The sequence below is a fragment of the Equus przewalskii genome, chromosome 4 (genome assembly GCF_037783145.1).
Source record: "Equus przewalskii isolate Varuska chromosome 4, EquPr2, whole genome shotgun sequence".
NCBI lineage: Eukaryota > Metazoa > Chordata > Mammalia > Perissodactyla > Equidae > Equus > Equus przewalskii.
Window position 1 is genome coordinate 78626634 of NC_091834.1, and position 26444 is coordinate 78653077.

Genomic DNA, 26444 nt, shown 5'->3' on the forward strand with positions numbered 1-26444 from the left:
TTAGATTCACTAGGTCTTGTGTGGGGTCCAAGATTTGGCATTTCTAACAAGTTCCCAAAGTGATGCTGATGATGCTGGCCTGGGGTAAGCACTTTGGGAACTACTTTGTTGTTGTTAGTGCCCCTGAGTGGATTCTGACTTCTAACAATCCTGTGCACAGCACAGCAGAACTCTGCCCAGTCTTTTGGCACCATCCTCTCATCTTCTGGCACTGTGTCAGACAACGTTCTGCTGTAATTCACAGGGTTTTCATGACCAATTTGCTTGAACTTAGGCGGCTAGGCCCTAGACTTAGTCTGGAAGCTCTGCTGAAACCTGTCCACCATGGTGCTGGTATTTGAAATTCCGGTGGCAGAGCTTTTGGCATCACAGCAACATGCAGCCGCCACAATATGACAACCGACAGACAGGTGGTGTGATTCCCTGACTGGGAAATGACACTGGGCAGTGGTGGTGAGAGCGTCAAATCTCAGCCACTAGACCACCAGGGCTGGCCTTGAGAACTACTAGTGTTTATGAACAACAGAGTTAAAAACAAAGGTGCCCTCTTTAAACTTTAGATTACTTCCTCTTTTACCTGAAATCAAACTACATCTTTATATAAACTTTATCTTAGAAAAAAAGATAACTTTTTTTTGGTAGAATCTGACCACATTTTACCTTTCTGTAATGCTATCCCAGAAAGGATGGGGTACATATTTGGACAATCCTTGCACGTACGAATGAAAATAATCTAGGATGTTATTGCCTCCCTACAGCTGTTTAAAATCCTTGAGAATACTAATGTCACAGTTGTTTGAAAACAATATGTCTGTGGCCTCCTAATTCCAAGGCTCCCTTTGGGGCCAACTCGTTTAATGACCCTGTCATTTCAAGCAACAGTTCCGATTAATACCTCCTTGGAATTAACCATGCTAATGATATAGTGCTTTGGAATAATTGTCCTGTGACTACAGTCACATTAACTACTTTACCTGGATTATCTTTCACATCAATAAGTTCACCTTTTAGCAAACGGTCAGCTGTGGAACAAAGGAGAATTGGCCACTGGAGTATAGGCCAATGGCAGCCAGATTGGATCCAAATTGAGCAATCTCTACAGACTAATACTAAGTGGTGATCCATGAGTAATGGGCCATAAAAACCCAGGCACATATGTGAGGTACACGTCAGTGACGCTTTGTAAGAATTTCTTCAGGAGAAGTATGGAGACATACTCTCCTCTTATGATCTTAAAATAAGGGATGGTGAAGGAATTAGAGAAAAGATTACACATAAAATTTAATAGCTGGTTTAACATTTGTCATAGGCTTTTATAGTTATGTGATTCATAAGAGTGGAGAAACACAGAAACCTTGGTTTGAATTTATAAAAGTTGTCCTCTTAACTATCAAGACCCTGGCTCTCCTTATGTTTTCAAAGCAGGAAGATCCAAGATCTCAGGGAAAAAAAATATCTTTTTAGTGCTGCTGGCTGCAAGGACTACAAATGCTTGAAAGAGAAGAAAGTTTTCTATAATGTATATTTAGTCTGCTCTGGCTAGAAGTATGTTGTAGGATTCTAATGATAGCATACAATTTTTCCACTGGTAATTTTGTCAGCTAATTGTATAACAAGGGTTTTTCTAAAGACTGGTCTTTAGCCATGAGATACACACACACACACGCATTTATATACACACACATATATACATACATATTTATACACATACGTATATATCTCACATAGGGATACACATTCAGCAGCTGAAACTAATAAATGGTCTCCTCCTTGGTTTTACTGCTCTACATATACATTGTACCCATTTCCTCTCAATATAGATTCAGAAATTGAAAACCACAAGAATAACCTCAACTATAGTAACTGCCATGCCAATACTAAGTTATCATGTAATTAACATCAATAGCATCTTAAATTTCATGCTTAGTCCTTGTTTTCTATTTACTTAAAAAAGCCTTTCCACGGTCATTTGTTATATTCATGCAGAAGAGAAGTACTATCACACCTCCACACTCACATCCTCCTCCCGTCCCTTAAACTTTTTCCCATTCTCAAGGAGAAAACCTGCCTCTGAACAATGGGGCATTAGGCAAGGCAGGATCCAGGGAGGCTGTGGGGGGTGAAGCTGGTCTGCTCAGGAGTGGGCAATAAGGAAGGTCAAAGGGAGTCCAGAGGCTTGCCAGCTGGGAGGCAAGCTGAAGGAGAAGGAAAGAGAAGTTTCCTGGACACAGCAAGCACAATGTGAAAGACATAATCTGAAAAGATTTGTAACCCTGGGTGCTAAGAAATTAGTTAAAAGATCTTGATGTCTTGTATGTATGTCTTCGTTTCCTTTGACACATAATCAAGATCTGTTAGGGCAGCCAACTCATGCATTAGTGGTGATAATATACTTGATAAGATTTGGAGAAAGTCTCTTAGCAGGATAAGCGTAAAGACTAAATAGAGAGAGTAGGGTGGAGCTTAGTGGCATCTTGAATATTTCCACAGTTTTAACGTCCTGGGTGTGCCAGCCACTGTGAATGTGTGTGTAAGTACTGATGCCTCAGGGATATTTTATAGGTTTCCCTTCTGAAATTAAAAAAGAAAAAAATCTGGCATTACAAATGCTTCGATTAGGCCTTTTAATTTAGTACTTGAAGCTATATGGCCACTTAGTTATGGCCTGCAAGTAATGAAATCTCTCTGATTTCCAAAACCATTCATCTGTCTGGGCTTTAAGTACTTCCAAACTCTGTTGAGAAATAAAGAGGTGAAATCTGTCAGTTTGCATTACCCTGGTTTTGTGCAATTGGAGGAGACTTTTTAATACATCTAAACTACTCGGATTAACAAGGTGCTGCAGGAGCCACACTGCTATATGTCACTTGGTTTACCTGTTGACACATGTTAGTAAATAAACGAGAGGGTTGTCAATCAGTTAGTTTCAAACTCTGGATTTGGAGAATGATAAATTCTACAAAATTGCTCATGAAAGGAAGAAAGCTTGCTATTTCAAGACTGCATCTATCTGTGAATCACAGTCCATATAAAAAAACCCACAACAAAGACATGACACACTGTCAAGTGAGCTGAGTAAACTGACACCATTTTTGAGACCTTTTAGGGAACAGGTGTTGAACACTTGTAATGAGATTTCCATGCATCTTCAGAGGAAGGAGATAAAACGCTAGCAAGAGCTGCTCAGAGTGTCACAGATCACGGCTGAGGGCCTAACTCCCAGTAGCCACCACATCCAAGAGCACATTACATAAATGTTCTGTTTTCTCAGGAGCTGCTTATGTTCTTGCTAAGAATTTTTACAGAAAGCAAATATCCACCAAAGAGAAGCTTTTGGAAGAATATAAGGTAATTTTCCCAGATGCTGGGGAATCTGGGATATAGACAATTAAGTACTCCTGGCGTACTATCTTGTGCAGTTACCGCCTATTATTTTAGGAATCTTCTTTCTTTGGAAACTTTATGAATCAATGATTCCTGGAGCTTTCATAGCATCGTTTCACAGTGTGAAAGTATTTTTTTGAAGCATAAATAGGTGGCTGACAGTTCCATGTAGAAAATGAACTAACTGAAATGGAATATCCCATTTCTTATAAGAAAGTTAAAACAACTTTGTTTCAGCTCAAATATATAATAAACTTGGAAAATCATTGAGGAATTGAAAGGTAAAAATCATTACTTTGGGATAATTACAATAAAGAGAAATACTAAATTCATAGTGGTGTATATTTTCTTCATCACACTGAGGTCTGTGATCTCTCCGGAGACCATATTTCTATCAGAGAGGGATTCCATTTATTTTTATCCATTAGTAAGCCCTTCTAAGATCATCTGAGCCAACCTTTCCTTTCCCCACTGATCTATGGTCCCACTCACTTTGTTATGGATGAAGCACAACAGGCTCCCGTTTATACATGAGCCTGCCTCTATGTTCCTATTCACCAGCTTTGGTGATGGTTTTGTAATTTGTCTTAGTACGTGGCAAGGCAAGTCTCCATACTCTTTTTCTTAAATTGACTTAGTTATTCAGTACCCTTTACTCTTCTATTTAAACTTTAAAGTAAATTTATCAAGTTCTTCAAAAAAAAAAACCAAACCTTGGAATTCTAAAGGACACTACAGTAAATTTACAGATAAATTTGGGGGAAAAGTTTATATATTATACTATCAAATGATTCCTCTTAAGAGCATGGACCATGTCTACACTTATTTAGATTACTCTCTATGACCTTTGAGTTACAAAATTTTCTTTAGAGGTCTAGGAAGTTTTGCATGCTTTTGGCAAAGTTAATTCCTGCATGCCTTACAGTTTGGTTGTCACTGTGAAAAGTACCTTTTTTGGTTTACGTTTTTTGGCTAGTCGACTGATGTTGCGGAGTAGCGGTCCACTGGGGATCTCCAGGACCTTTTGGGAATCTGCAAGGTCAAAACTATTTTCATAGTAATACCAAAATGTTTTTGCCTTTTTAACTCTTTCGATATTTACACTGACAGTGCAAAAGCAATAGGGGGTAACCCACTGTTGCCTCAGCATGAATCAACGCCGTGGTGCTAAATTATACTCGTCACTGTGTTCTCTACCACCATGCACTCAAGAAAAAAAAAGCCACTTTTACATAAAATGCCCTTGCTGAAATTGTAAGAATTATTCATTTTATCAAATCTCTGCCCTTCAGCATACATTTTTAAATATCATCCACGACAACCTGAGAAGTTGGCATAAAGCCCTCTGCCTACTGAAGTACAGTGAGTGTCTAGAGGAAAAGCATTTGTGTGCTTGTTTGAGTCTAGGGCCGAACTTTTTTTTTCCACAGAGGACCATTTTTAGTTGAAAAGACTACTTACAAAGTATGGTTGTTCAGCCTTGGATATTTGGCAGATATTTTCCAAAAAATGAAGTAATCTGCCACTTTAAGAAAAAAAACAGACAGCATTTATTGCCAATGATAACATTAGAGCTTTCAAGGAAAACTAGAATTTTAGAAAACTTGGATGTATCATGAGTTTGACAGCATTCTAAGACTTTAAAGACTTCCGATGAGACAGGGTGATATTAATGAGGATGACTTTTTGATATTATATAATAATACTCATTAACACTAAGAAGATCATAACTCAGTGGACCAATATTTTCCAAACGATCAGTACATGGTGTTAAAAAATCATTCATGGTGAAAGATCTATTCAAAGTGCATGATGAACCAATTGAATTTAATGTAATAGTATGAAAAGTTCATTGGTATGATGTCAGATTCCACATTGCAATTAACTTGTAAGAAACTACCACTTGTTGAGTTTTGGTGTAGCATCATAGAAGAAGAACCACAATTTTCTGAAAAGTCTATTAAAACATTGCTCCCTTTTCCAACTACATATCAGAATGAGTCCAGATTTGTTTTTCATATACATCAACCAAAATAATACAGACTTAATGAAAAAGCACAAGAGAATCCAACTACCTGTCTTTAAGGCAGCCATTAAAGAGATGTGCAACAATTCTTTTTCATGAAAGTATTTTATGTTGACAGGTAATGGGTTTATCACTGTTATTTTTAAATAATATTTTATAAATTTCTCAGTTTTATTTCTAGTGTAGTAAATATAACCCACCTAAACGAAACCTCTTTGGGATCTGCATTAATTTTTAAGAGTGTAATGGGTCCTGAGGCTAAAAAGTTTAAAAACCACGAGTGTAGAGAAAGGGAGAAAGGGTATTGATTTTAGCAGGTGAACTTTACATCTGGTGACCTTCTGGAACAGTTGTATCTAATAGGTTCTATTTAGAGTCTGTTGAATTTTCTAGGGAGACGGTCATTTCGTCTGCAATGATGGTTTTTATCTCCCCTCTTTCCATTCTTTTCTTTTTTTTCATTCCTTTTATGTTGTTCAAGACTCTCAGTACGGTGACAATGGTAGGGTATAAATTGTCCTGTTCCTAATCCTAGTGGGAATGCCTCTAAACCTTCTTCATTACATAAAAAATAAAATAAAAATGTAGGTTTTTTTCTATATGGGTTTTATAAAGTAGAGGATGTCTTTCTAGGATGCTAACAGTATAATTTTTGATCATATATGAGTATTTAACTTTTTTTTTCTAACATCTATTGAGATCATGATTTTTGCTGTTAGTTTGTTAGTTTTCTGATGCTGAACCACTTTTACATTCCTGGGATAAACTCCATTGATTGTGATGTATTAGTTTCCCAATACACAGTTGGATTTTGAGCTAATATATGCTTAGGAATTTTTGCATAAATGCTCACAATGAAATGGGCCTATAATAATTCTCTTTTGTTCTGTCTTTATCAGGTTTAGGAATCAAGATTATATTTGCTTCATGAAATGAACTGGGCAGCTTTCACTCATCTCTTATTTTATTGAATATTTTGATAGGAGTTATCTGTTCCTTAAAAGTTTGGTAGAACTCAGCTCCAAAACCAACCATGCTTAGGGACTTGGGGGTGAGAGGTCTTTGAGAACTATTTCAATTTGTTTAAAACTTATTGGCTTATCCAAGTTTCATTTCTTGTGCTGGTTATACCAATATACAGTTTTTCAAGAAATGTATCAATTTCATCCAGACCTTCAATTTTTGTATTTGCTTATGATACTCTTTTATTTTCTATGTCTCTTGCACCTCTAGTTATTTTTCTTTCATACTGTATTTATCTGTATCTTTTTTCTTCATCAGTCTGGTGGATGTCTATCTTACTCTATTTTTATTTCTATTTCTATTCTCTGTATCACTCAGCTTTCCTTTATATTACCTACATCTTTCTCCTTTCCTTCTGCCCTCATTCTGATCTTCCAGATCACTAACAATTTCTTCAGCTGTATTCATCCTGTATTCTATCTTACAACCATATTATTTTCATACCCAATATTTCCACTTTGTTTTTCATGACTTATTCCTGCATCATATTGCTAGCATTATCCTATATCCCCTTGAGAACATTATGCTCTATTTAAATTCCTGCTCCATCAGTTCCAGATGGTACATACCACTTAGCTTATTGTCTTTACTAAGGGCTGCACTCCCCAGGAGTCTAGTTATTTTGGATTGAGACCTCATGATCATTTGGAGGTACTGAGAACAGGATGATGGGCAGGCCCTCTGTGTCCTTTGCAGGGACTTTGAGGAGAGAGAAGCTTCAACTTCTGAGCAGAGAGTCCCAGGTAATATAGGATGAAAGGGGATAATTTCCTTTTGCTACTAATCCATTAAGCAACTCCTATGGACAGGGATTCACCATTACTCTGTTAGATTCCAAGCAGCAGGAGCACTTGGCCAACATTGTCCTTAGGTTGTAATTCACTAGGCTAGAGGGTTTGGATGCAGAGGAGTAGAGGGGTGACTGCCTGAGGGTGGCTCAGCCCATTCCTGTTTTCATCAACATCTCACTACAGCACAGCTGTGGCTCTGTCTGGATAATACTGCAGATACTGGCACCTGGCCTACTGCCACCAATTCCAATGGTAAAAGGTAGGAAATTGATTGTCTCAAGGAAATGCAAGGGAGAGGCAATAGCAGAATTTAAAAGTTCTCCTGTCTTCTACTCTGTCTGGCCAGCCATACTCCAGGCTAGTGTAACTCGCCACCTGATAGATTTGTGAGATTGGAAACCAAACTTCTTTGAGCAGAGAAGTGAAGATGAATGAAATGATGGTGAGTGTACATATTGCTTTTTGGATGGCAGCTGGAAGGAGGTGCAGAGCTCAGGGTAAGGCATTCTTTTGGGGGGGACACCATGGTTATAGATCGAAGGGAAATATGTAGAAAGACAGAAGAACAAGCCACAGAAAAAAGAAGGGAGAGAGGATGGAGTAAAATTCATCCAGAAAGAGGGAGGTGGAATTGGGGTCAATATCATGGGGGATAACTCACCCCCTGATGCTGGAGAACAGCAGACTCGGGTTGGTGTAGATGCCGATAAGTCTGTAGATATAGAGCTGGAAAGCTGAGGCTTACTATGCTTACAAGGTTGAAAGGAAGCGACTGCCCTGAAATACTCTAAGTTAGGTATCATTTAAACTTAAGATCAAGTCCCTATGACAGCCTGACTTGCAAAGAGAACAGTGTTTAAGATGGAATCACGTTTTCATTTTCATATACGGGGTTAGCTATGACCATCCCTGACTGAGATGGTCCTTATTTGTTATAACACACAGTGCAAAAATAAAAAAGGAGGGAAAGGATGGATGACTCACTGACAAAGAGACTGTGGATCAAGGAAAGGTGCTGCTCCTTTAGGTCACAGAACACCTCAGCAGAGGCATGACACATCACTCTGTGTTGGCAATATTAAATCCGATAAAAAGGATGGAAGGCCCAAACCAGAGGGCAGCGTTACAGAGCTGCCAGCAGTTGTTTTACACAGAGTAACACATACTACTGCTTTCTGAGAATTAAACTCAGTTAAAACAGGAAGGATGTTAAAGGAATGCAGACTCAGAGTCAGTTTTGGAGGAGAGTGAGCTCTGTGTCCTTACATGTCTTCATGGTTTGTCTGGAGTTGACAGAACTCTTGTCCTTCCCTTTGGTCACTGAAGCTGGCGGTAAATAGGGAGCGCAGAGGAACTGAGGGCCTTGCAAGCACTCCCATCATGCTGCCACTGGTGCACAAGGGTGCTCCTCATGTCCTCATTGGACTGTTCGCTCACTTGGTTGGTTACCTGAGTAGGCAAAGAGCTACTGTGCAACTGCACAGGACACTTCCTGTCTAAAGTTACCTGGAGGTACACACAGAGCTTTAAAGCACCGTCAGACGTAAGCAAAGAATGTCTTCGTCTGCCGCTTCTAGTCAAGAATCCCTGCAACTCGTCCTTACTATGCCCCCAAAACATCTTTGCTACATAGGAATTAATCTGTCAACATTACCATGAGGTAATTGGTGTGAGCACCAACTATGTAGTGCGGGGTTGTTATCCTGAGTGGCTGGTGAGTTGTCGGGAGAAAAGCTGAGGCAAATAAACCTACTAGAAATCCACATTTTCTCCAGATCAGATGTGGAAAAGGTCAAAGTGAATTCATATCATTTACATAGTACTTAAAAGGGAACACAGTCTTACCACTTTCTGGTGTGCACTACATAGAGTAAAGCTAATGGTGGGGCAAAGAAGTGGTGTTAATGCCATCTAATTCAGTATGTTGATGAGAACGTACTGATAAGAATAGTTTAAAATTAACATTTCAATTGTATCATATTAGACGATGGAAATCAAAGTAATTTATGGCTATCAGAAAAAATTTACTTTCTTGGGAGATTTAAATAATTCATTGACCACTTGAAAAATACCCACAACTTTTCTTTATATATAGGGCAAAAATAAATTTTAATTTAGTCTCTATCCAGATGATCATAGATACCAAATCATTGTAGCTCAAGCAAGGACTTTTTACTACACATACACATATTGCTTTAAAAACTAAAATTTTTTTTACAGATTTGTGTTATTTTCTCAAAAATTCTAAAATAAAACACAATTTGACTCAGAAGCAGAAATGGTCACCAAGATTTTACTTTTAGGCCAAGGTCCCTGCATCCATGCCACACTATCCAAAAAGGTGTGCAGTTTTTCATATATACTCATTTCTATACACACACGCCCTTAAGCGGAACAGATTTTATTTATTTATTATTTATCGCTACACTCTGACAATGGAGTGCTAAATTAAAATGCCACCCAGGTGGCAAACACACCCTCATGACGTCAGGACTGCCACAGTGCAACACCTTCTCTCAGAGAGAGCAAGCAGCGCAGCCCTCAGGGAAAGCATCACTATCCCGTTCAACCGAGACTCTGAAAATTAGAGCACTGGGGTTAGACCTGGGAACCTGGCAACAGGAGGGCCAGAGAGATGCTCAGCACAAAGTCTCTGCCTGCTCATCCCACGCTACCTTTTGTCCAAGGCGCCTCTATGGTTCCAGATTTGCAATCAGCCTAGGTGCCAAAACTAGGCAAGAGATCTCAGGTCAAGGCAAGCTCTAGGGAGGGTCTCCCCTCTTTTATCGTAAGTCACAGTATGATACGTAGTTTCAGGAGAAAGCAAGGGCCGTTATGAGATGTATTATTGTTGTTCTTGTCTATAAGAAATTCCTTGAATTAAAGAACGGTTTCTTCTGTAAAAATAACAGCTAATTTGCATCAATAAGGTATGTGATTAAAAAACAATTTGGAAAATGAAGTTTCAGTATTACTTTTGAACCTTAGATTATACAGAGAATGGATCTTATTATTACATACAAAGTATAGGTAGTGATAAAATTAAACCAAAGAAGAAAACGAGTTGATTTTGTAACAGCACAAATCTCAAACATTTCTTAGAATTTAAAAAATATAGCTTTCTAGAAATTTAAGATCTCAAAATGAACTGTTTTCAAGATCTCAAAATGCAAATAATTCCCAAGAAGGAAAGGAGGCATTTAGAGAGAAGTCATTTGTTTTATTTCATCTATTACAAAGTTGTAAAATCCCTTTATTTCGTAAATTTGTGCTGCCAATGGAGAGTGTGAAGAATTCCCAAGGATGGAAGAGAACTGAGTGAAAACTGAGCATCATGCTGAATTACAGAAACAACTGAAACAGGTTAGTTTCCTATCTACAACCTCTGGCTTCTGTGATCCAGACCTAATGCCTCCTTGCCCCTCACCCCATGATAAGGGCATGAAATTCTAGTTTAATTTTTCCAATCTTGTAATTTTCAAATGTTCATTTTTTGCTCTATATTGTTAATTTCTCAGTGATTGGTTTGAATGACCTGTTGCAAGCCAGCTTGCCAGTTTACAGATGTTCTCTCTGCTATAAACAGTCTGATCACTCCCTGTACCATAAATTCATTGGTTTATTCAATAAATAGTTACTGAGCACCAAATATGCACCAGGCACTTTTCTCAGTACTGGAGATATAGCAGTTATTAAAATACAAAAGCCCTGCCCTTGTGGGGCTAATATTCTAGAACAATAATAGGATGAACGAACTGTATCATATGTTAGATCATAAGTGCTATAGAGAAAAATAAAGCAGAGAAGAGGGAGAGATGCTCTGAGTTGGGGGGAGGTTGCAAATTCTAATCACTTTCAACGCCTGACACTGTAAAATGTGTGGGGAAAAATAAAAAGATTCACATTCTGGAGTCCAACTCTTAGCCTTACACGAGGGACCTGTGCTGTCCAATTCAGCAGCCACATGTGGCAAATGAGCTTTTGAAATGGGGCTACTCTTAACTGAGATGTGCTGTGAGAGTCAAATACACACCAAATTTCAAAGACACTGTATGAAACAATAAGGTAAAATATCTCATTAATAATTTTTTATATTGAATACACTTTAGATGATATTTTAAATATATTGGGTTAAACTATATTATTAAAATTAATTTCACCTGTTTATTTTTCTTTCTTTAATGTGATTACTAGAAAATTTTACGTTACATATATGGCTTCCATCATATGTCCACTGACAGCACTGTTCCAGACTTCCTTTCAAATATCCATGCATTTTAACTGAGAGCAAATTTAACTATAGAAGCTTGCTGAGAAAGAGGAGGGAGGAGGACATAGGCAAAGGAGGAGACAACTCAAGAGGCAGACAGTGGGTTCTAATCTCCCGCTTACTAGGTACGAGACCAGACACTGGCTGGTAGCTAGGAACCACTGCTTCAGTTTCCTGAAAAAGGAACAATAATATTATTTATTATAAAGGACTGTTGTAAGGAAGGAATGAATGGATACATGTAAAGTGCTTAGACTAGTGCCTGGCATGTAAGTGTTTGCTCTTATCACTAAATATCACTATTTTTGGAAAAAGTGACCCTACAAATATTAACCCTTCCTTTTGTGATGTGGCTGAGGTGTTTATCAAAAATTGCCATTACTGTGAATCAGACAGCCTTGGAGGCAGGGCAGTGGGAAGAGCATGAAGGACTCTGGTGTCCGAGAGACATGGGTACAAATCTCAGGTTTGCTGAATTTTAACAGCAACAGCACAACTTTGTGCAAGTCACTAACTTTGTCTAAAGTCTCAGTTCTCTCTTCTATAAAGTATTTATTTTGTAGAGTTGTTTAGGGAACTATTGAATCAGTGTAAATAAAAAACTTCCAGGGCAATAGGCAGTCAATACATGACAGAATTATGACAAATCTTGGACAGAATTTGACTCTTTACATGGTATAAACTACCAGAAGATAATGATTATAATGCTCAAGAGAGTACTGTTTGAAAGTCTCATCAAGCATTTGAGTTCTTACGTATGCAACCGATATTCTCATTTTCACTCACTTTTAAAAGCACCCCCAAGAACGTTTACTTGGTAACTCTGTTAACTTGAAACCAAATGCAATGAAAGGAATAAAACTGCATTTCTTAAAAACCTCTCTTCTGTTACTTCAGAACATTCTTCCATGGAGATTAGCTTTCCCTTTGATCCACTTAAATTACTCAGACTACACTGATTTTTTTCTCTTTTCTCTGCAAGCATTTAATTTTTGAAAAAGTATTTTTCCTAGAGTTAGCAGCCTATGCAGTCGAACAGGGGTATGGATGTTACATACGTGTGAAGGGAGGCCCTCCATCTGGTGGAAGTCAAACGTACAGAGGACAGCAACTTTCCTCTCCCCACCTCTTTAATGGGAACAGGGCAACCGCCTCTGCCCCATCCTTCATGAGGCGCATTGTGACCCCTCCATATTTCATGGGGGAAGGAGCATGGCCTCCGTAGGTTGAGGATCAGGACATCTAACTCTATTTACTTGATGGCAGTGGGAAAGCCACTAACAACCCTGGACTTCTTGTCTGAAAACTGTATAAAAACTATTTTCACAACAGAAATGTTGTGGGAAACAAAATGCCACAAGAGGTTTTGAAAAAGTTTGTTGAAAAGCATGGGACTGTTGCTATCACAATGGGCTGTCATAAGAGGGGATGGCAGTCATGGTTTTTCCTAATTCATTTTGTCTAAAGTGCACGTTAGCGATCATTGTAGGTGTGTTCTTTCCCCTTTTCCTGGCTCTGAGTGTTTTGTTTCTGACACTTTCTGGGGTCAAAGGCTGGAAAAAAGAATTGAAAAAGGTAGGAAAAAAAGAAGCAGAGCCCTTAATGGAAGCCTTCAGTTAAAAACAACCCAAGCAAACTTGTCTATAACATTGCATGCAAAATTTGACTACGATGAGAAAACTAGGACTAGAAAGGATCGTCATTTGTCTCTTGCTCCATTGTTTTTAGACGGAACTAACCAACCAACCTCTTGTCTCTCTGCAAAGTACTGAGTACCTGCTTTGTGTCAGTGGCACAGTGCTGAGGTACAACAGTTAGCAAGTTCAGTAAAGACTCTGCCTGCAAATGGCCAAAGATGAGGCAGACAGCGAATACACAGATATCAGCATGTGCAATTAAATTAATTACAATTGTGATAAGTAGTATAAGAAAAAACAAAACCTTTAAAAATTCGGAGACCCAGAGAACTCTTTCCCAGCAATTTCTTGAGAATGAGATTTCATAACTTCTGCTCATTCCTATGATTAACAACTTCCAAACTTAAAAACTGCTCACTTTGCATTTAACAGCATTTATTCTTTTTACTCTTATGTTATTTTTCAGGAGTGATAAAGGAAAGATGGTCCTCTTTTCTAGCTGTAAGAGTCCTTCAAATATCGGCAACGGCTTCCAAATAAGATTAGGGTCCATGCTTAAAACATAATGCACAGCATTAATACAGCCTCTGGTATTTTGAATTCATATAAAAAAATATTGCTGAACCTTTATAAAGATAAAAGGCCTATATTTTCCCTACAGAGCATTAGCAATAGTTCCAACAAAGTCAAAGTATTTTCAGTATCTTAGTCAAAGTGATCTAACAGGAGCTCCAAAAAGCAGAGGGCTATTTATCAACGTCACAACACAACACCACCACGTTAGAAATAACCGCACGGCATGCACAGACATGAATTACCTGTTTCCTTTTCTGCGGGGCCTAAAACATAAGAAAAGAGAATTTAAGAGGAAAGCAAACTCTACCCACACTGCTCACATAATGTAAAAGGCCAACCAAGCAAAGAAAAGTAGCCCATTTCCTATTTCTAACTTAAATTTGATTTTGTTCTTGGTCTGATCCTGAGCACAAAACAAAAGCACTTCATTTTTTAAGATACAAAAAAGGGGGAAGGGAGATAATGAAAAACATAATTTTTCTCATCTGATAAGCATGCATTTTGTTTTTCCTAAAGGGGACTGCTCAATACTCCTACCTGACTAGATTTCTAGGATCCGTTTTCTAGAATGTTCTCACACTAGACTGCAGATAAGAGAAGGGTGACTCCAGAAAGGGAAGAGGTGGGAGAGTTCCTTGCTCAGTGTCCATTTGGTCCTATTATAGGCTTTCTCTAACACAGACTTGTTTTTATGTGTGATCCAGAAAAATAGCTACATCTTTCTGATCAGCAATGTTAACATGTTTGTCTAGCTGGTTAATGAAAGAAGTCCAAGGCTGCATAAAATAAAAGAAGGTTCTTCATGTGTACATATTAAAAAGGTCTCTATGACTAGAAAACACAGAGATAAACAAAGAAACATACTGCATATCTTTTCAGTATTCTTGGACGAGGTAATGGTAAAAAATATTAACTAAAATAGTTAAGAACAAAAGGATTCTCATAGACTTTTTGGATAGGGTGCATGACATTTGAATAAAACAACACTGTGTTTATTTAGGTTGTCCACAAACTTTTTTCTCTTTGCCAGATTTGAAAGGTTTCAACATGTCTATTTTTATATCAAGTCTTCCAATCTGTGTTCACAACACCCAATATTCCCAAAACATGAAAATTATTTGAATGAGTATTCAAAATATGAATGCCAATCTATCTTCCACTTTCTTCAAATGATCTAATATTCATTGCTTTTGCTTTAACACAACATGATACCATAATTAATGATGTTAAACTGGTAACTAAGGAGGTTTCATGTTGTTACTCTCATGATATAATATTGGTTGCCATAGTGATGGGATGGCTTTTTTGTTAATCACTCAGGAGGTTGGTTATCGCATGCTTGTTAGAAAGCTTGATCAGATTTGGAGAGAAAAAAAGAACATAACATAGCCAATTATAATCAATATTTTTCATTGTTCGAATTTTGATGAAACTATCTTAATATTAACTAATACATTTATAATTAAGTACAATTTTATATTAAGTTACTAAAATTTTCCTAAAGAATGATTTACTTTTATTTTTAGATATAAGTATTTAACATTGCAAACTTTCTACCTCCCTAAGTTAATGCTACATATACTACACAAGCCAGTTTTATGATAATCAGAAGAATTTGAGGCCCTTTCTATTACTTTTAATTATATCAAAGGACTGAATAAACACTGATATTGTGACTTTGCCCCAAATTTCAATCTGCTTATTTCTAAAAATCTTAAATCTCAGTATCCTTAATGAATAAAACCTGAAGAGAAAAAAAATGCACAGTCCTCTCAAGAGATCTCATCTTTCAAATGTATCAATATATTGCAAGCAATTAAAAGTTGCAGGGAACTCTATCAGTTTATTTCAGCCCTTACACTAATCAACAAGTTTCCTCCTTCTCTGAGTGACGCTGTAGAACAGAAAATAAAATTATGCAGTACTGCACTGTACTGATCGGGAAAGAACACACTGCCCATAGTTTAAACGTTAGACATACTTACAGTAATGTCAAAAAATACAACCCATGAAAACACCTTTTGGTTTCTTGAAAACTCAAAGTAAGAACAAAGGACAACTTAAGCATGAATCCTGGGTCTTTCATTCAAGCAGAGTCCCAGGAGGCATATTAAAGCAATGAATAGGAAAAAGCTCTTCAGTGCACCAGCTGAGATTTTAATGAGACAGTTCCCTTTGCCACGGCACAGGTTTGTTCGGGAGAGGAAAGGACTGCTCACAGAAAATTCAGTGAATAGGCACTGTTGGCTCTCACCGCCACTTCGGCAATTGCTCACTGCACTGACCTTCTATTTTGGCATATTCTGTGAGTCTAGTGTAATTGATCAAGGCAGCTTTCTCGAGACATTTTCTGACCACTTTTTTCACCTCTTCTGCTGGTATGGGAGTGGCAATATCTTTCATTAAAACCTAGAGAGAGAGAGAGAGAGAGAGGAGAGAGAGAGAGAGAGGAGGGAGAGAGAGGGGAGAGGAGGAGAGATTTACTGTATAAAATAAATTCTAAAAACAAATTACCAAATTGTTCCAGACCTATTACTAGGAAGGGGTCCTAGGTAACACTGAAGGGAAGTAAGGAGTCGGCACTTCACAACTGGGAACGTAATCCTCCAGTCTTGGCTCCTCCTGTCTAAGCCTCATTTGTGCATATCAAAACCTCCCATAGGCCAAGCCACCATTCAGTGTGACTGTCACTTTTCCTCCAGGGACCCGTGACACCATTAGAGCAGCTGTTTCAGATCAGGATTATAGTCCTTGGGATAAGTCATAAACAAAGTTTGTTTTGCACATCCCTAATTTAAAAGCTTTAAATCTTTCGAGCAATATATATGAAAGGAATAACAAAAATTCTGTTAAGAATAAGATTCATTCTTGAGCTCTATAAAACACCAAGACCTCTATTCTCACTAATTAAATTTTCATAATTAGGATCTGTTGAGGGAGGAGAAAATTTCTTTGTCTTAGTGAAATGAATGGAGTATCAAATGTTAAAATACATGGAAACTTTCTGAAACTAAAAAAAAAAAATTAACAGAGCATTTGCTGTTGTGTTCCTACAATGTGTTTTTGGACTTTTCCTTAAAAAATATTACTACTGGCAAGGGGAAAACATAAAAAGCTTTTTTTTTAATTAAAAAAAGTGCATATATTTATAAGCACTTTTATAGTGACTCACTGATAATTTTCCTTAAAACTTTTTTAGTGACAAAAGTACTCACAAAGAGATTTGATTATACCATCAAACTATTTTTCCATATATTTAATGCAGTTTTTCTTGGTTTGCTTACATTCAAATTATAAAATATATGCAAAATGTTAAATATAGAGAAGAACGCTTCTGTAAGCGTTCATACTATTCTATCTGTGTTTTATCTTCAAAGAAACATTGAAAGAACATGAAGACATCCATTTCATTTATTTCATTCTTTATTATTTCATTCTTTTTCGATCAGCCTTGGTACTTAGGATTTTGTAATCTCAAATTTATTCAATCATTCAAGCACTGGTGATCCTTAACAGCATCTTTTAATTTTGTTAGGCAAGGTTTCTTTAGAAAACAGCAAACTTTATCACTTACAAATTTTCTTATCAAATTCAACTATCCTTCATACCCTTATAGCAAAATCTTTAACACACTGACATATATTTGGCACTTGAATTAGTATTGCACGTTAGACCCTTTGCAGCCAGAAAAATCCTTCTGCTTATGGTAAAAAAATATACAAGCGTGAAGAGGCACTATTATTTCTAATGTGATTATTAACAAAATTTAAATTTAAGATTAATTTTGTTCCACATGCAGAACCATGACCTTTACTATTAGGCTTTCCCTTGGTGACAAACTTTTAAATAAGAAACATAGCTGTTAAAATTAGAATACATATGTCTGTTACAGAGGTGAGCCTAGGGTGGAAATCAGGCAATATTTCATATTATCCAGGAGCTGGACACTTAATTTGGAGCGAGGGGCACTGAATCCTCCTTTCTGGCAAAGTGCAGAGAAAGGCTGCAAGTTCAAACAGGGAGACACAACCTCTGTTTCACGCCTCCTCATCATGTTCTTTCAAGGCATCGTAAGTATCAAGAATTCACGTGTAGATTTTATTTTTCTAAGATGTCAGTACAGAGATATGAAAATGAAAAAATGGTCTTTATGATTTCTCTCTCAACTCAGCCAGAGACATGATTAGTGACTATAACTGGAATAAAGGTCACTGTTCATCCTGCCACCTGTCAGCCCAGGGCACCAGGGCATCTCTGCTATTACTAACTCTTCCTGCTGGGGGGGGAGGGGAGCACTACCATGGAAACCAGAACAGAGAGGCTGTACGAGGTACCCAGGATGGGACGTCCTTCCAAAAAGTAAAGCTCTCTTTAAGGATTTTATCTTATCCCTGCTACCTGAATGAACAGGATGAAATTAATATTTTGAAAAGCCTGGGTTACATGCAGCTCTTAATATTATACAAATTCTAAGAAAACAGATAATTACTACAATAATATTTCTATCACTGAATGCACAGTAATCAAGGATAAGACAGGGATATTTGGATGAAACCAATCTATAATCCAAAGACGTCATTTTAGTCGTCAGTTCTAGCTGCCTTCACCTCTCCAGTCTTTAAATGATTGAATAATGTCTTCCATTTTTTGTTTTTAATAAACGTGCTAACAAACAATGTAGTACCTGGAATTCATTTGGCAGCAAAATGGACAAGTACCTGAAGTCAATAAGTTAGGACCAAAATAATCAAATCACTCTCATTTTTTGCGTTAGATTAGGTTTGAAAGGGAAGTACCATCTTCATCTGTGTCTATAAAACGGTTCATAATCTAGTTGGAATCTAACGGCTAAGTGAAAAATATTTTTAATATTGATAAGGAATAGTTGTTGTTCATGTCACTTAACTGTTAGATTCCAACTAGATTATGAATTGTTTTATAGACACAGATGAAGATGGTACTTCCCTTTCAAACCTAATCTGCCCACAAAAACAGGAGTGGAGAATATATACTTTCATTAATAAATGATTTTTAGCATGGATGTGAAATTTTGTTTGCTCTTTATTTTTGGTGGGAAAATGAATTTCCATGATTCATGAATTCATTTAAAGTTACACAAGTTGAAATAAATTCTAAGATGAATTAAGAATGAAAGGAATGATATGTTTGTGAATATTAAATGAAAAACTCATAGGTATGAGGAATATGACAGGGAGAAGTACAAATAAGTCAGGGGAGATAATAAAGGACAAACGTGAAATCTGAAAAACAGAGATGATTATACTCACCTGAAAAAAAAAAGAAGAATACTTACTTCATGACAGAAAAAAAGAGGTGGGAAAAATGGATGCCAAAGCCATGGCATACCAAAAAGATGCCATGAGCTCAGCACAGGATGGCAGTGGGAGGCTTCAGAAAGGCTTTAGGGAGGAAAAGGAGGCATATAGGGAGTTTGAATGTAGCACTAAAAGGTGAGAAATTGCTGAAATGCTGTGGACTCAGAGGAACAGGCATCGTGAGGAACGGGACTGTCTGCCTAGTTGAATAACTAAAATACAGAGCAACTGAGAACGCAAACAATTTATAAAGCAATGTTCAAACATACCCTTTCAAGTAATGAAAGTGTAGCTTTTAGAGCACCTTCAGGTCGTCCGAAGGGAAAACAGTATCTTTAAAAACAAAAGAAGGAATAAAAAAGTTAAACATTTAATATTCAAGACTGCTAAATAATTCCCTCTTCTATCACTTGGCATTTCTGGAGAACAACGAAAGGTGGTTAAAACAGCATCGACCTTCTGGGGAAATTTTACCTGCGGAAGTTTGCCTAGTCCCACGATTTAAACATCTTAAACAGTAAATGCGTCAACTGTGATGAAAAAGGTTCAAAGTCTTGATGATACATGGACAGAAAGAACACAGGAAACGAAAAAGAACCTCTAGGGTCCTATGAGTAAAGAGATACTTAAAGTCCCGAATAATTTCCCTTCGAAGTTTGTTGCTATTCAAGCTCTACAATAAAATGCACCGGCTTCCTCCTTTTCCTCGTACATTTATGTGCGGTTTAAGATGGAACCGTACACCACAGACCTAACTTCTAGGACAAAGGTCCAGTTAGACTCCTTTATAGACATTGCCTGTCTATGCTCATGTCAACCATTCCCACGGCCCCACACAAAACACAAAAACCTTCGGCAGCGCTTTTGCCCGCAGAGTCGTTAATCTGCGGTATTTCTAGTCCCATGGGATCCAAACACACCGACAACGAGGCGGGGGGGCGGGGGGGGGGGGGTAGCGGCAGGTTATGGATGTTCTGAAGTCAGGGGCAGTGGCGGGGAGAGTGAGTGGGCTGCTCAGAAGTTACTTGCCACGTGGTGCTGACAAGTTTATTGCTCTTTACCAGGGAGTCCCTCTTCAGGTCACTTTCCACTTAAAGAGTACAGGACATCAGGGCCACTTCATCCTGCTGGAACTCCTTGCTTTGTGGAACCATATTCAGCGAAGTACCCCCTCCCTGCCCACTGCACCGCCCCAAGACCCAGTGCTGCAAGCCCCTGGGGCTGTCCTTAGGCTGCCACCTTGCTCTGACTCAGAAATCTTTGAACTAATAACTTGAAAGGAAGTTTCCTCATTTCCAAGTCCTTTGCCATTATTTAGGGGCTTAGTAGACATTTTCTAAGATGTAGTTAACAAGGAAATAATTTTCTTCCATGCTGTAATTTGAACAGGTTTCCTTATATTTTAAGTTTGTTTTATAGGACCAAATTTTAAAGAAAAAGATTGATTTCTCACAAAGCAGTCATTGAATCTATATTAGGATTGGGTTTTAGTTTCACGAAACTTTCATTAGTCTCAGATAAATGCAAATAAGTCATTAATCTAGTCGCTTAAATTTTTCTTTCGAATACTCTTTATCATTTCATTTACTGTTAAAAATTTCTTTTGCTTAATCTTGCCTCTGTTCACCCTCTTATCCTCTCCCCACACACCAAAAAAGCCACAACCAATTTATTTTGATAGAGTTTTTCCTGTGCAGTGGCGCTTTTTAGAGAATTAGCAAATTAGCAAAGTAGCTTTAATCATTTTGTTGACCATAAAGCTTAATCCACGTTTCAATAAAACACAAATTGGGTTCTGTAGTCCCCTCCTCCTGCTTAAATCTTTTCAGTGCATTTGCATAATCCACCCATTGTCTTTCCTATTGTTTATTTCCATTAACCTGTGGGTGACACATTTTATGAATGGAATGTTACTGATCCCCAGATTACATTTAGCATTTCAGGGCTCTGAGGTCCCACTGGGTATGTTCTGAATTAGCATTAGCTGCCCACGATGTGTAAATAATTCAACACATTTACAGACTACAAGTAATCCTGAATCAATAAAGTACAGAAAATAACTACACAGAAGCTTAATTAATTTGTACAAAACAAGTTTTAAAAGAAGGGAATCATTTTGTTCTGCCTTTCAGGATAAATATTTTGGGTTTTTACCACTTTGACGGCTCTATAATAGCAAAGTGAAGTGGAAAACACTCAATTATCAAATAAAATTCAACCAAGTTTAATACCTAATCTGGATAAACTGAAATCACCTATTCCCACTTCAATAAATTAATTGCACAGATAAATGAGCCTGCATGGACTTGTCCCATGATTAAGCTGTTTCTTTTCCTTACCCATTTTAAACACATTATTTTTAATCAGTTATGTATGCATATAGTCTAAAAGGAAACTTCTTCTAAGAGGCTTTTAATGAGAAACAGAATTCCTTTATGTCAGTTCCACCCCCTCCCCAATTAATTTCTCTAGCAAATGTTCTTAACTATTAGCTGATTCTTTTGGCATTTAAACGAACTGCACCTACTTAAAGTACACAATTTGATAAGTTTTGAACTGTGAAACTATCACCACAATCAACGTAATACACATATTCATGACCCCCAAATGTTTCTTCCCCACCCCAGGCAACCATTGATTTACTTTCCATCATCTGCATTAGTTGGTATTTTCCCTAATTTTATGTAAACAAATTATAAAGTATGTAGTTTCTTGGGTCTGATTTCTCTCGCTCAACATAGTTATTTTGATATTCATTTAAGCTATTGCATGTATCAACAGTTCACTCCTTTTTATTGCTTGGAAGTATTCTGATACATTTTTTACCCATTCTTTGGTGATGGTCATCTGGCTTGTTTTCATGTTTTTGCTATTATGAATAATATTGGCTTGAACATTCATGTAAAAGTCTTTGTGGACATATGCCTCCATTCCTCCTGGGAAAATACCTGGAGTGGAATGGCTGGGTCATACGTTAGGCACTTAAACTTTTAAAAACCTGCAAACTATTTTACAAAGTGGGTTGTATCACTTTACATTTCTGTCAGCAGTGTACGCGGAATTCCAGTTTCACAATCATGCCAATGGCTGCTAGTTCAGTGTGATTTTCTAAAATTTTAGTTATACTAATAGACATGTAGTAGTACCTCGTGGTTTTAATTTGTACTTCCCTAAAGAGTAATGATTTGAGCATCTTTTCACCATCATATATCTTTGCTGAAATATCTGTCAAAACAATTTTTTATTGGGTTGTTTCATTTCTTATTAAGAGTTATATATTCTGGACAGAAGTCTTTTGTGGGGTTGTATTGCACAAATATTTTCTGCTATTCTGAGGTTTATCTCTTTATTCCCCCAACAATGTCTTTGGAAGATCAAAAGTTGAAAAGTTCAAGGGAACATTTTTCCATTTATGAATTATGATTTTGATGTTTTAAGAATCTTTGCTTAGTCCAAGGACACTGAGATTTTCTGTTTTCTAGGCCTATCCATTTTGAGTTAGCTTTTGAATCAGGTGTGAGGTATGGATCCAGGTTAATATTTTGCATTTGGGTATCCAACTGTTTCAGCACCATTTGTTGAAAAAAAGCATACTTTGTAAACTTTGTACATTTGTTGAAAATCAATTGACCATATCCGTGTATTTCTGGACTCTCCATACCACGTTACCTCGATCATTGACTTTTGAGCAGACAACCTTGCCTTGTTTTTCATCTTAGGTAGAAAACGGTCTTTCACTATTAAGTATCATGTTAGCTGTAGGTTTTCCATTGATGCCCTTAGCAGGCTGAACATATGACACGTGATAATGTTAATTCTTTTAATACTACTGTTTACTAATTCTATCTTCGGTATCATTTTCCTTTCTGGTTGGTTTTTTAAATTCTCTTCACTGGTCATATTTTACTGTTTCTTTATATGCCTGGAAATTTTTGACTGGATGCTAGACATTGTTATTTTACCTTATTGATGACTGAACAATTTTGTATTCCTTTAAACATTCTTGAACTTTGTTCTGGAATGTAAATTACTTGAAAACGATTTGATCCATTTGACTCTTGATTTTTTAATCCTCATTAGGAGAAACCACGACAGTGTTTATTCGAGGAATAGTTTTTTTCCACTATGGAGACAAACCCCTCTAAGTACTATACCTGATGCCCATGAATTAGAAGGTTTCCATTCTGGGTGGTGGAAACTGGAATTACTCCTGGCCCTGTGTTAGCTTTGAGGATTTCCCCCTGTAATCCTTTCATATAGTTCTTTGCCCAACTTTGAATAGTTTCCTCACATACAAGGCACAGATCAGTATTTAGCTGAAGATTCTAGGGGGATTCCCAGCAAATACCTGTAGGTCTCTCTTCTTTAGAATTTTGACATGAGAACTCTGGCTGCTTTGCCTCTCTGGACTCCCAGTTCTGTCTCCTCAAGTCAAGATGTCCACTGGGGTCCACCCAGGTTCCTCCTCCCTGGGCCATGGCCTGGAAACACTCCTGGCAGTAAGCAGGGTCAATTAAAGGGCTGATTCATTTGTTTCCCATCTCTCAGGAAACACAGTTATTATCTTATGTTTAATGTCTTAAAAATCATTTTCTCCACATATCTTGCCCTTAAAAAAACTATTTCAGGTGGAAGGGTAAATATCATCCCTGTTACTCCATCTTGGACATAAGTAGTTTTTTTTTAAGACCACTTTCCCCCACCCTAAACAGAATTCCTGTCCTTCCTATGCTTCTAACACAGTTACACCATTTTTGGGGGTTAGATCTAAATTCAGTACCTACATTACATTGATTATATAAATGTCCTAGATAGCTGAGACATAGTGTTTACTATGATTACTTTTAATGTGCCACTATTTTGTTTATAATTAATACTTGTCTTTGTTTTTAATTTCTTCTTTTTATATACTTAATCTAATACAACTCTAAACTCTCATATAATTAATACAGTCTAAATAATGCAACTCCGAACTCAGTTCCAGGGGTAAATCTCCTCTTAATATATTAAAATATCTCTGTTTTGTCAATTGAATCTACTTGAAGAATTTTCTGACCTACTCCAGTGAGAACTGGTTGCTCTCTAAGCTCAATGTCACTTGGCGTCTCTATTAGCCACTATTATGAAGATTCCCTCCTCTCTCATGTTGATTTCCTGTTTCAGGGATCTTAATTCTCCTCTTTGTTTTCTCTTAGTCTTGTAAATTGCATTCCCCAGAAAGGGAATACGGGAAGCATATCTTCTGAGGTCCTGCATATCTGGAAATGTCATTATTCTGCCATTGCCCTTAATCAAGACTTTTGCTGATAGAGAATTCGAAGTTGGAAATAATCTTTCCTCAGAATTATGAAGTTACTGATACACTGCTTTCTGGATATCAGTATTGCTCCTCACATCAAAATGAAAGCTGCAGAGGATTTTTTTTCATTTTGTTCACCGCCTGACACATAGTAGGTACTCAATAAATATTTATAGACTAAATCATGTTCAGAAGCCATTCTGATTCTTGATTCTTTGTATTTCAGGATCTTCTCTTTTATCCCTAACATTCTACAAATTCGTGAAAATGTACCCTGATGGGTATTTTAGTCCATTGTGCTGGGTAATCAATGAGCTCTTTCAATCTGAACACTTATGCCTTTTAATTCTGGATAATTTTTTTCAATAATTTTATTGATAATTTCTTACCTTCAGCCTTAACTGTTTCTGGAATTCTTATTATCTATGATGAAACTCCTAAGCAGCTCCTTAATTTTTCCCATCTTTGTACTCCAATTTTCCTACCCCCTGACTCCCCCTACTTTCTGGGAGGTTTCATTAACTTAATCTTTCAATCACGTGTATGTATTTGTATGTCATTTGCATACAATTTCTAAGAGCTCTTATTTGTTCCTTGAGGTTTTTTAACATCTTGTTTTGTTTTATAGATGCTGTCTTCTCAAACCTCTCTAAAGATATTAGTAATAAATGCCACGACCCCTACCCCATTTTCCTCTTCCCATATAATCTTTGTTTCCAAGTTGCATTTTTTTTTTTTTTTAATTTACTTGTTTTGGGCTCTGTGTTCCGTGGTAAATGCTTTTCTCAAACGTCTGATGGCCTTGGCTGTCTGATCGTTTTCAAAAGTTTGGTATTAAAAAACTGAATGGAAGCTATGTGCACCCAGGTGGGTATGTGTAGACTATGGTCTTTTCTAAAGGGGAATCTGTCTGGGCTGTTTCAGTGGGAGTCTTTACTGTCCACAGCTTTAGGTCTTTTCTCTTGGGCTAGTCAGAGTCCCAGGAGAAGACACTTAGAATATGCCTGGAAGGTATAAACCTGCCTGCCTGCCAGCCAACATTTTGGGCGTCAAGTATGTGAGTTAGAAGAAGGCTGTGCTTCTCAGATTTCAGAAGAAACGTTGATTTAATCTCCATGTTTCCGCATATAATCCCTAACTCCAACTGTGCCTCATGTTTCCTCCCCTCCTCCACCCCCTCTAATCCATCCAGATACCCTCTAATTTTACTCTCTCCAGGGAATAAATCTGTAGTGCTCTGCCAGGGGAGGGGAGGGGCAGCAGCCTGGCTGCTGAGTTGGAAAAGAGACCTGGGGATCTAAGTGTGTCTTACACAAATTTACAACAAATAGTCCTTAACTCTCAATTTCTAGAAGGGCTTAATACTGGCAGTTTCTAAACGTTTTGGTGATTGTATAGCCTCACGATCTTCTCTGTTTTCCCCAACGCTAGCTTATGATTCATTTTTCCCTAGGTGGCTAAATTAGATACCATTCATCTCTCTGACTTCCACATTTTTTATTTTATTTTTCTTTCCATTTTTTTCTTACTCTTGTTGTCCTTGTGAGTTTCTGTCTTCTGAAAAACACTGTTCTGTTGTTTTAGTTAGGTTCTGTGAGGAAGCTTAGCCAGCCATGCATTCAATCTATCTTTAACCAGAAGTTCCTCATTTATGTTTAACTTAATTTGTCTTATTATTTTATCTCTGACTTTGAAATTTATTTCTGGAATATGGTTGGGCCTAAATAAATAAATTTCTATATAGAAGTTATTAACAGTACTGTGGTTACTTCTTTAGCATGAGTTGATAAATAATTTCCATTCTTTCTAAATTTTAACATTAGTAAATTTAACATTTAGTAAGCCAACATAAGTGACTAAGGAAGATCATCTGGTAGAATCCTTATGAAAATCCTCATGGATAATTTAAAAATTTTTCTAAACTTGCCTATATGGACAACTAAAATTTCGTCTGTTTTATTTTAATCCCATTTTCCCTCATCTAGTCTTTGTGGACTCAGGAAAAACAAAAGTGGTAAAATTTATACAAACTCTACAAACATCAGAAGGGAATATAAAAGTCAGCCCAAAATGTCTAGACCAATTCATTTCAGTTCTTGTCC

The 26444-nt window shown here is 37.2% G+C and overlaps 1 protein-coding gene across 19 annotated transcripts in view; it reads right to left on the reverse strand.

Annotated features, from left to right (window-relative positions):
- The window catches only part of CADPS2 (calcium dependent secretion activator 2), a 496160-nt gene that overhangs the window by 94657 nt on the left and 375059 nt on the right, over window positions 1-26444 (reverse strand). For 12 of the 19 annotated variants that reach the window (XM_070616445.1, XM_070616450.1, XM_070616435.1 and 9 more), the window contains 3 exons: window positions 19313-19376; window positions 15993-16116; window positions 13950-13970 (listed from right to left, as the gene is read on the reverse strand). In XM_070616445.1, the coding sequence (XP_070472546.1) occupies window positions 13950-13970; window positions 15993-16116; window positions 19313-19376 (209 nt within the window). The remainder of the gene's footprint in view (window positions 1-13949; window positions 13971-15992; window positions 16117-19312; window positions 19377-26444) is intronic. The other 7 variants (XM_070616447.1, XM_008514417.2, XM_070616451.1 and 4 more) reach the window with 1 other exon arrangement.